A 14,177-nucleotide genomic window follows, 5' to 3' on the forward strand; every position below is an offset into this window, starting at 1 on the left:
TCATTTTCCTGTATGAGGACATAGGAAGGTCTGTAGAATTTCAAGCACACTAGACTTTAAAAGAGACCCTGGGTGATTTGCCTCAGGGGAGGAAAGCTGGCCATGGCTGTGCTTTTGCCAGTCCAGACAAATATAACTCACTTCAAGAAGAAAAAGTATCTCTGAAGCAGCATAGATTATATAACCCCAAAGTAAATTTTACATATTTAAAGTGCATGCCTGTAGGTGTACAGACATTGTGCTCACTCTTGTGTCCTCTTTAAATCACAGATGGCTTTCACTTGCAAACTACTAGTGATAACTGTTGAATTCTAGAGGGCTTTTTGGTGCAAATGTGTGCTTAAAACACACACCTGTAACCATTCAAACAAATTGAAGTGCCCATACACACAGTAAATCATGATCTCATTAAGCAAATTAAAGTACTTAAATATTAAGTTATAGTATTGAGTGATTATTCACATGAAATTATGAAAAGTGTCTACATTTTAAAAAACTTTTACACTCATTCAAGGACACTACCTGATCACATTCAGTTAAGAACATCCTGAAATTAACCATCCATGTTATATATATATATATATATATATATATTTACAGTATATAACAATAACGTGAGGCACATTTGTCTTTGACTGGAGCCCTTATACTTCAATATTGTTTGTTTTCAGAAACAGAGAGAAATATAACAGCAATCCACATTTAGTAAAGTCACACAGAAAGAAACCAATAAACACCTCCTGAATCAAATCATTAGAAATAATGCTCGAAAACTACAATTCAAAAACATTAAAACACACAGTATGAAGTTGATTTCTCACTCCCTCTCTCGCAAATTCTGCCTAAAACAGCCTAATCAGTGAGTACAGCACAAGGCAATGTAAAGTGTAATCACCATTTACTCCTGCTTATATCATATTATTGGGCACCATTTTTTGTTATCAAGGGTTTTAAAGTGAACATTAGTGTGTTAGTGGGTTAGTAGTCATCTGGTGTTTCCTGCTATTATATGATATGATGAGAACACATATTATCTTTACTTCACTCGAACAAAACATTCGGCAATGTGTTCTAAAATTAAGCTTAACATATACTCATCATGCGTGAATAAACCTCAAACTTTGTCAACGCTTAATGCTCATTTGTAGCAATTAGACACTGCATGTAAAAGTCTTTATGAGATAAGTGTATGGTAATGCTTAATGCCAATGATGACTGGCTGAGTTGCACATCTGCCCATTTTAATATAAAGACAACGTATAATTATATATATATATATATATATATATATATATATATATATATATATATATATATATATATATATAGTACATACACTCAAAACGAACACAATTGAGAGCGTTTACGCATATAAATATTCTCTTACCTTTGTGCTAACGATGCATAAACAGTCCATTCTATAGCGCGCGACTTCAGCATGTCATTCCAGCTGCTGTAATCCTGTCACTAAAATATGCGCGTCCATGCATTGAACGCGCTACATAAACTTACTCTCAGTTGAGCAAACAATGTACGCATCCACATACTCATCGAAGAAGTGAAGTCAGCAACATCATCTAAGGTTTCCGTTCAGAAGCAGAATGTTGGGGATATCGAAGAGGAAGAGGACGCCCGCACTGCTATTGACGCGCGTAAAGAGCTGAGAGAAGCTCCGCGGGGATACTGACCAATATAATGTGCTCCTCGTTAAGAAGCAGTATGTTGGGGATGCTGAGGAGGAAGAGGACGCCCGCGCTGCTATTGACGCGCGTAAATAGCTTAAAGAAGCACCGCGGGGAGACTGACCATTATAATGTGCTCCTCGTGCCCCCAATCACCTCTGGACGCGTGTGCTCTGCCGCGCGTCAATGTGTGGGTAACGGAAAAGTCAACAGCGTGAGCTCTGACGCCTCAGCCCTCTTATATCTTGGATCTACAACTAAACATATCAGTAAAACTGGTGGACTTTACATTTTATACAATGAAATAGGCAACATCAGACATCCTCTATCTATTTATTTCACTGGTCTCTATAACTTCATGCAGAGTTTACCTATTTCGCAAAAGTTTAACAGTCCAATGACGGGAAAGGGTTAAGTAAATGCGATCATTATACAAACCGCGCAAATTGGTCGTTCAAGTTCTCAAGTTAGACATATGATCTGCTATCCTTTTAACAGTCAAGCGACCAGATTTTCCTGAGCAGTTTTATTCAATAGGCTATTACATTCCATAACATTGTTAAATACCTTAACAATATTGGTAAATTCCAGACAAATAAAATATTTTTTTTATAACAAATCTATTGCTGACATTTTAAAAGGTTTAAACAACATGGGTTTTACTCCATTATTTAGTATAGGGGACAGCAGGGAACAATAGCAATTATTTTATTTTTTTTTAAGTTTGTGTAAATGCCCTTGGGGTTCAAAGTTGTTGTTTTTTCTTCACATTAATTTTACATTTGTCTGATACAAATACGTGATCTTGTTTCATGAATACAGCTGAAAAAGGGAAAGCAGCAACTGAAAATACTAAACAGTACACTTTAAATAAACTTAATACATTTATGTTTGAGATGAGAACATAGTTATAGGCCATTCTGTTACATGTCCTATTACAGTGGCAGGCCATGCATTCACATTCGAGCCCTTCAGTGTGATCCATGCCAAAAAGAAAACACAGTTTCACAGTGAATAAGACACCCTATGCCTTTGGGCATCATACATTATGTTGCAGCTAACTAATAATACCAATGGACATTTTAAAAACACGTCCACACCAAAACAGACATTCAAAAATCTAACATTTTCATATGAATCTACCAAGGAGGTCTATAATACCTGGACAAATTGATCTAATAATGTTTGCGATTTAAATATTGCTTGCAAAAAATGTAAATCGCAGGGTACACGGTTAGTTTCGTCAGGGTACACGGTTATGCTGCGTTCCATTCAAGTTGGATGCGGGATATTCCTACTTGATATCTCCTACCATAAAAGCATTCCATTCCCCGATTTTCGGAAGATGACATTTAAGAAAACAAAACTGCAATGCTCCCGTTAGCTTAGCAGGGGTTTGACTCTCATTATAGATGTCTCCTATAGCAACCCAACTGAGAAACAATGCTGCAGCACTAGCATTTGTGTTTTAGGTGTACGATTATCAAAAGAGTTTATAATGTTTTATACAGCTGTTTCTGCAGGCATTTGTTAAACAAGCTTTAAAATCATTTAATGTGGAAACAAGCTCATTTATCGATATTGCATAAAGGTGTGGTATGTAAGATTCAGAAACCCTTGTTATTAATTAAACCTGTGGCCATTAAGTGAACTGCAGCCAGCTACCTGTTGCTCGTGCACACGCTCCATAGGGACGCGAGCGAGCGAGCATCGGCCAAACAATAAAATAATGTACATAGAGACTGAACGTGATTCACTGACATCGTGCTGACAGATGAGGTAGCATAATTAAAATTACAGTTATGATTTTTTTACTACAGACTTTGAGACTGTATATTAAATTTGACTATCCAGTGCTGGAACAGGGCTAAAACAAGTGTGCATATAGGTCTGACTATGCGAGGCTGTAGTTGAAGTAATCACTTTTCTTTGCATTATACATTGACTGCATTTATACGATAACCTGTGTCGGTGTTAGCTAGCTTGCCAGCTTTATCAATAGCTATTAGCTAAATTTGGTGGATGGTGACAGTAGCTGTTTATAAAATAGACTGTACATTATAAATATGTTGACACAATTCAGTATTGATGTGATTTCATCACAACTGTCATTTTGATATATCGATGCGCTATTGTTTTATAATAATAGTTTGTATATATTTTCTGTATAACCAAGTTATGTTACACTAATGAATGCAGCTTTCTGGATTATCTTGAACACTGTCAACAATTAATTTCATGTGTTATTGTAGTTATGTAAAATTACACATCAATCTTTATGGCAATATATTTCACATGCTTTGCAGTTATGTAAGCTTAACTTGTAATCTTGTCCAATAAGAAGAACACAAATTCAGGGTCAGTTTTGATCCCCAAAACCAAACAAATGTCCTTCCAGGAATCAAATGCTCTGCCGATGTTCACTCTAGTTTTTACTCGACCACGATCACGTTCCCGCTTAGCCAGACAGGATTCAGTATATAAATGTTGTTGTTTTTTGTCTTACTCTGAGTTTGTGTAGGAGTCCGTGTTGTGCTGTGAGCCAGCCGTTTGCTGGATTCCATCTCTAAGATAACGTTACCTAGTAGAGATGCGCCGATCGACCGGCCAGGGACCAGAATTAGCCGGTTTTCCACATGCTCGGCAGGACCGGTGACCGGCCGGTCAACCTCACGTCTTTCCGATTCCAAGCCGATCCATTTTGTTGCCAGCGGCGCAGGCAATAACGTCACAGCCGCACCTAAACATGTCATTGGCGTGGAAGATCTTCACTGTGTGAGTGAAGAATACATAAAGTTCAAAATTTTTAATAATTGTAAGGCCAAAGTAAACCGTGGGGGAACCACCACAATAACATTTGGAACAACAAACCTAATTAGACATTTAAAACACCATCACCCAGATGAAAATGCCCATTTTAAAAAAGAAGCTAAAAAGGGAAAGTGGCTAAAGCTAGCCAGAGCTCAGAGCCAGCCACAAGTCAGCAGCCTCTCCTATCATCCCTTGAAATGAGCAGCGAAAAGACCAAAGCAATAACGAAGAAAATTATGGAATTCATGGCCCTGGATGACCAGCTGTTCTCCATAGTTGAGGACAGAGGGATCAGAAATCGGATACATTTCCTCGATACAGAGTAGGAGGTACTTTCCGATGTCGCGTTGCCCGAGTTGTTTAATCTTGTGTCATGTAACACACGCAGCCTGTTATCTGTCAACATTTGGGTACACAAATCCGGGAGAGGGGAAGTGGGGTGCTGGATGGCAGAGGCAGGCTAAATACTATAGAAATTGTGCCGTTGTGATTTAATGTGCTGAGTAACATAATTTTTCCCACCGTGTCCGATATTAAAATCAGTGCGACACACAATACAAAAGGCGTGGGCATTGTCGATATGGATCGGGATATGAAATTCAATTCTTCCTTCCAGCTGTTTTTTTGGGAGAAATAACAAAAAGTGAGACTCCCGGGAAAAACTGGAGTGTTGACAGATATGGTTACAAGCTGTTCCCAAAGCAGTGCTCAGTTTTACAACTGATATTTGGACATCTAACGCAAGTTGAGCGTATTGGACACTTCAGTTTTTCAGATCTTTGGAATTGTTTTGTTAGACGAGTAATAAAGAGAAAAAGGTCCATTTATAAAAATAGTGGGAAATGACATCTGTTATATAAAGCAACTCATTTGCAGTTAATTGTTATTTCTACCTCTTTCCAGTCACAGAGCACTTTATTTTGAGAGTTGTTTAAGTGAGAGAAGATCCTGTAACTTAGTGCAGTTTGGGGGAAATTGTAATGTTTAATAATTTATTTTATTATGAAAATAAAATGTTGCATTGAAGAAAGGTAGATTTTGTTTGTATATGCGGTCAATAATAGTTCTTAGAAAGAAAATCGGAAAAAATCGGTATCGGCAGGTCAACAGATGCAACAGCGATGTCATCATCCAAGTCCAGGGGCTCAAGGGAGAATGAGCCGCACTCATCCCGAGCTCGGACGGAAGCGAGCGTGCTTGTTGGGGGGCGGGTGGTTCGTGGGGATTTACACTGCGAATCCGAGCCCGTCGTTATCCCCATATCGCCTTCATCGCCAGCCGGGTCGTCCTCAATCCCTTGGGAAGAAGGAGCGATGCGGGGGCGGCTGAAGTGGCATTCACCTTGAGGAAGGAGAGCCGCGACTGCAACGCTGCCATGGTCATGTTCATGAGTACATGAGCCATCCACGAACGCCGCCTCTGTGTGATCGCTGCCCAGGCACACGAGGCTGCAACTGTGGCCATCGGTCTTGGAGAGAAATCGACCGCATCTAGGAACAACACGGGCAGAAGGGCATCTTGAAAAAGACGCGTCCTGAAAAGGACGTTCAACGCCACTGTGTATTGCTCTTTTGTGAGTGGAAAACTCAAAATGAAACTCTTTTAGGAGGAGAACACTCTTTTAGCAGTGAAAAGCGCTGTTGAAGTGCCCAGGGGCGTTCACTGCACAGCGTGCAGAGAAAGAGAACTCCAGCTGGAAACATACCGTAGATCCAACAGCAATGCTTCTCACTGACAGAGGTGAGTGAAACAGTGGTGAACAACCGTTCGACTCCGAAGAAAAATTCTGACTGGCACTCGCTGCCCCGCTTCCCTTTATACCGGTATGTCCGGAGCAGGGCATGCAAATTCTGTCTGCCAACTTGACATTGGCCTTTTCTCAGGTTCAGAGGTACGTTTGGCATCCCAGGAAGACCCCTTGTGTTACTTCATTCGACACAACGTCGAGTGAGTGACAGAAGGGGAACTGAAAACTTTTCAAGGAATGTTAGGCATTTCTACTACTTAAAATATACTCTGAATCGGTTGGAAGGTTAAAAAAGGCTTAACATTTGCATGCCTGAATTTATTGTAAAAAGAAGTTGAATGAGCATATCAATGCTGAGTAGCCTATTTCAGAATGTATGTCAGTAAAACATAAAGTGATTTGAACTATATGGGACCTCACAGGAAAGAAACTGCCATGCATGCATTGTTAAAACACAACAGTGTGGTAGAATACTTTCATTCCAAGAATAGAGAAAATCTACTTACTATCTAGAATGTGAGCAACCATTTAAATTACAAAACATATGACCAACCCATATCCAATTTAAATGAGAAATTAACAAAACTGAATAACAAGATAACTCCAAACGTTCTAGCACTTAAATTTATTCATTCAGCACTTAGTCACAGAACACCCATTAACCATTTCAGATTCCTGAATTTAAACTGCAATCAGTCCAGGCAAAGATTTAAACACATAAACTCTCCAATTTCCATACTTACCTTTAGGTACATCACGTCTTCCTTAATTTTTAGAACAAGTTTAACAAATTAGTAGTCCTTTTTTGAAGTTGTTTCGCCAGATCTGAATCATCCAGATGGATGTTGTGGCAAAATAGGCGATAGGAGGTCAAATATTGTTTTGTCTACAAAAATCATTCTCTGCTTTTTGAATTTACAAACTATAGTTAAATGCATGCGAGCTGAGTTATATTACTGTAATTACAAATGAGTTGTAATTACAGTAATATACTCCAAACAATAATCCAAATCCTAAACCAGACCCTAACAGTACTGTTCTTTCACTTACTTCTTTGCAAATGTAGCATCATTCTAGCCAGAGATCAAAATGGATATGATGTCAAAAACACATTTTGGGGCATGAACATTTATTGCGTTTAATTTATGTGGTAAAAATGGGAAGTAGGCAAGCTAGTCTCATGGAATAAACGTTATTATAACAACATTTTTGCAAACTGACTTTTATGTGCCAAATTCAACGTTTCACTGCTAATTTTGCCGTAAATTTTTCCTGGTGAAATTAACACTAGAGTTAATAGACTAGACTACAACTGTACGTTTTATTTAATGTATCACAAATCACGATAAGAACGGCTAATTATGACTTTACAAACAACTCTTTTTTGTTCTATTACATATACACTGCTATGTTTTGATATCGAATCACCTTTACTATAACATCATTTGAAAAACTATACATTTTAACAATTGTATGACAAATAATGCCCACCTACATTTACACTCATCTTCCAATGTAATAGCTTCCACAATAGCTCACCTGATAGAGTGTTGGACTTTAGACTTGGAAGACTGTGGCTCGAGACCAGTCAAATGGACACGTGAGATGAAAGTGTCATAGAAGCAGCATCAGATAATGTGGTTGCTTCAAAAAAAAAATCTTGTCATGTCGTATTTCATTTTAAAACACTATTGGTTAGGTTTAGGTTAAAGTTTTAGGAGGTACGTTTTAGGAGGTACGTTTTAGTCATTAAAAGCCCTGGAAAACACCTGAAAAAAACACATTTCACTCGCTTCTTGCACCCCCCAGCTAGACATTTCACTAGGAAACTGCAGCTAAATGTGTAATGAAACACGCATTATCATTTAGCAAACATTTTGTCAAAGTCACATAATGTTCATGAGGCCAGGCTGAAGACACAGACTTCCCAAGAGCTCATTTTGAATCATCACCAAACTTTTACATTTGAAATGGACATTAAGCCATGACTCAAAAGCATGTTATCTTATATAGTGGCACTGTACAAAACCGATACCAACCACAACCCAAGTCCTATAATATGTAAGCCAAGTCTTTTAAGGAACACTACTGCTTCCACAAGTATACAGGGTAATCCAGTGTAATTACAGGGTAATCCAGCAATAATGCATGCCATCAAGCTAGTGCTCATTAACTGTACATTCAAAGAAATATGCTTTTCAATATTATAAAACATGGTATGGATGACTTTTAGTAAAATTGTTGCTGTATCAAAAATTATATTATAAAAGTAAGCAATTACTCTGAATGAAGACAATTGGCCACAAAAATCAAGAACTAGGTACAGCAAATTTTATTTTGAGCTACATGTTCTGTACATCAAATGAACAACATTTTACTTACCTCTTCAATAGTAGAATGGCTGCTGGACACAGTTTCTGATGGTACAGTGGTGCTGGGAGAGCCAGAGAGATTCCATTCATTAACAGGAGGAATGGGTTGTCCTGTTTTGAGGTTTGAAAGCTCTTTGGGCTTATCCTCATTATCCTGCAGGCTCACTTCATAACATTCCTGGATATCTGAAAGTATAATCAGGTTGCATTTTCAAAAACAGGTTTATCAAGCCACAAATACAGTTATAATACACACAACTATAGACAGAGAGATTTCTGAAAATACAGGGTTTGCTTTGCCACGTTATGCCAGCCGCGTTATGTGAGGAATCCAGTATGAAGTAGGATTTATTGGGTGATTACAATTTTGAGTTGGACTTTTGAGAAAACATATTACCTAAAACTTGAAACCAGAGCTGATACAAAATCTGTTTAAAAAATGTTTACAACGAAAAGTGTTAATCATGCATATTTAACCTAAGAAAATTACAGTCTAATATATGATTTGAAGTCCTGTTCAAAGGCAAATAATTGTCACCAATAAAAAAATAAAAAAACATGATGCATTTAACTTATGCCACCTTATCGTATGGCGGAGCATGCCCCCGGACCCTCCTAGAGGGTCAAAGGTCTGTCCACCACAGTCTCACAAAATCCTGTGGGAAACACGGAGTCATGATATAACTGTCCTGAGATCCTAATAAATAACAAAAGTCTAATTAATTGGCAAACAAGATAATAAAAGCTACTTGTTTATTGTTTATTTATTTATTTTTATTTCTCTTGAAATATATTACAACTGTACAAGCACATCATCTGCAAGAATCATTCCTAAATAAATCACCCTATTTGTGCTTTTCAATAATAAAATAAAATATCCTAGGATGCAAACTCATGTGAGGTGAAAAAGGTAAGTCATACCAAGTAGTCAAGGGATATATTTTCTGTTTATTTGTTTGTTATATTTTTATTTTAAGATTTAAAGAAGTTAATACTTATAACATCACATTAAATTGGTACTTTAAGTAAAATGCAGAAAACTATACCAAACAATTGGGCAAATTAGCTTAAAAAATTTGACTCAGGCCAAAAGGTGAATAGTTTGCATCACTGAATATCAACTAACAGTAAATATTTTAAGTAAGATATATAGATATCTAATACAGACAAAATATTCTGAATAATTTTATTTACAATTTATTACATTGAAATTTGTCTTGATCATCATCACAAAAATATACAAATTCAAGAGGGAAAACTTATAGGATACAACACTCTTCAGACAAGCATATACTTTATACAGTTCTGTGTGTTCATACTGGTGGCAGTATGTTCAAGTGATTATGTTTTTTTTATCATCTGCTTCAGGAGAGTTTTGTAAAGAGATGATAACCAGGCAGGGTCATCTAAAAAGCAACTTTTCTCATGGATCTTATTCACTCAAAAAAAAAGATATTTCAGCCTAATGTTTAGATTTACACATTTTTAATTTCATAACAAAATCACATCAGACTGAATAAATGTTTAATTTATTAAAATAATAAATCTTTTTTTATTGTATTTTATTAAAGGTTACTCAATTAAATTTGATGAAATGTTATGAAATTGAAAAAAACTATGTTGAGTGTTGTGTAAAGCTCATACTGTATGGTAAGTGACAGCCAGTGACGATCCTCACCAGATTCAATCAATCTTTGACTAATAGCAAGCCTTACCACCACAAATTAGTCAATATATAGGAGAGAGGCAGCAAAAGGAGGCATACAGCAAAATTATGCTAACAAAGTTGATTACTGATTTTGATGTCTTGCGATCACTGCAGATGTTGTCTCCTTCTTTGTTCCGTCATTTAATCAATCAATCATTATGTGTCCTTCACCACAGCAGTACAGACAGACTGCTTTTGAAAATGCTAATTCATTGCATTTATCTATATATTTTTGTAAAAATACAGTAGGCTGCACTGCACGCCATGTCTACCCACACACATAACAGCTGGCATGAATGTAAACACACAAAGGATTTGTGTTCAGTGTGGTGAGATGCTGAGATTCTGATAGTCATGTAATAAAATTAAGATTTTGCTCTTGTACATGTTTTAGTGTAATACATGCAGATAGATTTATGCTGTAAACAGCACTTCCCTGGCACTATGGAAAGACCTAGACTGAACTCACAGTGAAATCGAAAACAGTAGGTTGACTTTTCTTTAGCTAAAATTGGTCTGTGCTGACCGAAATTCGAAACACTGCCCCCAGTGTCCAAAGCAGTAAGTGTTGTTGGGCATATGGGCACATGTGAGCTACATTCTCCATGTAAAATGTCCACAGAGGGGCGCCAAAAGAGAGTTGTGAAGAGGGTTGCTTTCTGCTGTACAGGAATATAATACATTGAAGAGGAATGAATATTTAACAAACTGATTCTCCAAACCTAAAACCTAACCATCAGTGGAGTAAAAATATAATGTTAGAGGGGAAAATGCAACCTCCAAATGGTGTTTGTCACCAATTATGCGAAGGCTATTACTTCCTCAAAGCAGTATATGTACCCGGGTCTCCCATGCTTCTGACGCAACACGCTTCCGGGCGCGCCACAGAAAAAGGTATACACATTGGTTGGCACTTGTCAGTGAGTCAGCATAATGTGTCTGATCATTGGGTACTTTAACTCACGGAAAACAACATACCAACTTCCCATGTAATCATATATATAGTTCAGGTCAAGCAAACTGATGGGAGTTTGCCAAATCATGAAATTAATGGTAGGGAAGTGTTGAGGACTTAACTTCTGAGCAAATATACTGAAGCATTATAAATGGTGCCTCTTAATAAATCAAGTAAATTGCATAATTGCAGTAAGTATAGGCACAATTTTGTTTTTGATTTGTCAAGTTAATAGTCAGTGGGGGAAATCTAATTCTAATAAGAATAGATGAGTTTCAAAATGTAAACAAATGCAACAAGCTTCCAGCGACAGATCTCTGAAAATAACGCATTAAAAGTAAACAATTCAACAACCATTTGTACGTTACATTTTCAAAATATTCAGAGACATTTTTCATGCTTCATTTCTGAAAGTGCTTCTAAGAAGTTTTTTTTTTTTTTTTTCAGTGAAATGCTTATCACCACTAATTTCCCCATTTTATATATCTTAATTGCTTGAACCCAGCCCTAAAAGGAAACCCAAAGATTCAAATCAACAAAGCGTAAAAGACTTGGAGAGACTGAACATAAAAAAACTGTTTAGACTACATTTCCAGTAAATACAAATTACTTTTTATAATTTAGAAATAAGTGTCTAAGTGACTGCCTCCATAAAGAATACATCTATACAAGTTTGAAATGCTGTGAGCAAATATGGAGTTAGAATTGTTTCTAATTCAGAGAGAGGAAAGAGAAGAGGAAAGAGGATCTCAGGAAAGAGATTCAAAAATAGAAAGTTGGTTCACAAATAAATTGAATTAGATCCACAAATAAATGTAAGGAGTTTAAAAAACATTTAATGAATTCACAAATAAAAAGAATGAGATTTAAAAATATATGTTCAGAGTTTCACAAAAATAAACTGAATTCACAAATAAATAAAATGATTTACAAATATGTTTAGCCCATATACTTCCTGAGTAAATAATTGAAACATGCTTTGTTTTACAGGGTTAGCATAATTATTTCTTGTGGGTAAAATTGGACTGGTCTGCCATAACACTAAGTACTAAAAATATAAATCCTTTGAAATATCACTTCAATTTTTTATTTTTATTTTGTTTACATTGACATAACGTGAAACCAAATTATTGGCATAGCAGATCTTGTACACTGTGTAATATAAGGTATTTATTTATGGTTTGTGCTCCTAAGATAATCTAATATGATTCATGTTTTATAAAGGCACTATCTGTACTACTGATCTTTTGTATTGTCTAGTAGTCTGTCTGTTTGGATCTGCCATGTAACATTAAGAGTAAAAGTTTTGACAACACACATTCATTTTACATTATGTAGCTAGGGGTTTCAGTCAAGAAAATGTAATTGGTTAACAAGACACTACACATGTTTATAACTGAGAGAAAATGATACAAACCTTAAGTCACAGTATTTCTCTGATGGTGCTGGCCGCAGCTCTCCCGCAAGAAATCTTTCAGAATTCACAAATGTGAGCTGTCATCCACAAATGCACAGCAAGGGAGCCACAAATAAATGCACATGATTCACGAATGAATGCTGGACAGAGTTGTGAATTCACTTCATTTTTGTGAATCTCCTTACATTAATTTGTGGACCAACTTTCTATTTGTGAGTCTCTTTTCATTTGTCTCTGAATTAGAAACAATTCTAACTCCATACGCAAACACTTTTATTCAGAGTTAAATAATAATAATAAAAAAGCCAACACTAGTCATACACTGCTGAACATGTAAAACGTTATGGTGAAGTCAAACCTGTTCCAGCACCGCCAAAAACAAAACAAGTGTTAGACAAACATCTAGAAATATACTTTGGGAACACATTGGTTGTTGTTATATGGTGCAGGTTAAACTTACCTATTAGAGCCTGGAAGAGTGTACTCTCAAATATGTTGATGACTTTATCAGTGGAGAGCCTGAGATGACGGTCCTCAGTTTGACTGAGTTTAGCTCTGTATTCTTCCAGAAGTCGCAGCGCTCTGTGCGCATCTGAAAAGTAAAAACACACTGCAGTGAAACACAGGCAAAACAAAACAATACAAATTTACCATCAGTCACTCATATATACACGCCTTTAATCTCACCTTTCTTTCTCACTGGCATGATCAAGAAGATTTTAAAAAGTTCCACGCTGGTTAAAGGGGCAACTGGTCTAAAGCTTTGGAATGGATGATCGATTTCTCTTTCAGCCGCTCAGTTTAATTTATGCGCAGCAAAACGATCTGATGCTGACGGGTCAGAGTGATCGCGATTGATCTGTGTGAATGAGATCTCAAATTTAATCAAAACTATAAACAATCACTTGCTGTCACCACTCATATCCTGTCAGATGCGCAGTATCGCTTTCATAAAGCCTTAGACTTTGATAAAATTTCTGACAAATGAATGAAGTACATCTTGTAATTCCAAATAAGTCTCGGTGTGCATAACAAAAGCTGAAAGCTCTCGAAATGTCGCACTGGAAGTGGTACAAATAACAATAATAATCCTTGTGAAATTCAATCTAAAGTTCGCTTCGTGCACTCTCGGAGGTGTTTCAGTCTATACTCCAGTTCACTCCTTCCAGGCGTCCTGGATCCGTACATGTCCGTAATCGAATCTTCTTCAGTACAACACTTCCTCTTTCTTGTAGTGTTTCCTAAATTCCCAAACTTTCCAGCAAAATGGCGGCCTTACGATGCAAATAGATCACATGAACAACTAATGTTGCCTTCCCTCTGCGCTCAATGGAATCAGCGCTCAAGTTTCTTAACTCAGCTGCTGTGAGAAAATCAAAGCCACCGGTCAAGATCAACTTTATTTCAAGATTTACTCTATATGCCAAGGGATCTTAATGTGCATAAAGTTATATAGGTATACAAATAAGCCTTTTGTTTTTCTTT

General features: G+C 36.8%; 1 protein-coding gene across 9 annotated transcripts in view; it reads right to left on the bottom strand.

Annotated features, from left to right (window-relative positions):
* LOC127646859 (disks large homolog 1-like) overlaps positions 1-13,918 on the bottom strand; it is a 258,238-nt gene extending 244,320 nt beyond the window's left edge. For 5 of the 9 annotated variants that reach the window (XM_052130775.1, XM_052130789.1, XM_052130774.1 and 2 more), the window contains exons 1-3: positions 13,380-13,917; positions 13,153-13,284; positions 8,623-8,798 (exon numbers count right to left, since the gene is read on the bottom strand). In XM_052130775.1, coding sequence (XP_051986735.1) covers positions 8,623-8,798; positions 13,153-13,284; positions 13,380-13,398 — 327 coding nt within the window. In that variant the 5' untranslated portion in view covers positions 13,399-13,917. Of the gene's footprint in view, positions 1-1,387; positions 1,852-8,622; positions 8,799-13,152; positions 13,285-13,379 lie in introns of those variants that run through there. The other 4 variants (XM_052130777.1, XM_052130776.1, XM_052130773.1 and 1 more) reach the window with 3 other exon arrangements.
* Positions 13,919-14,177: the final 259 nt, after the last annotated feature.

The sequence above is a fragment of the Xyrauchen texanus genome, chromosome 7 (assembly GCF_025860055.1).
Source record: "Xyrauchen texanus isolate HMW12.3.18 chromosome 7, RBS_HiC_50CHRs, whole genome shotgun sequence".
NCBI lineage: Eukaryota > Metazoa > Chordata > Actinopteri > Cypriniformes > Catostomidae > Xyrauchen > Xyrauchen texanus.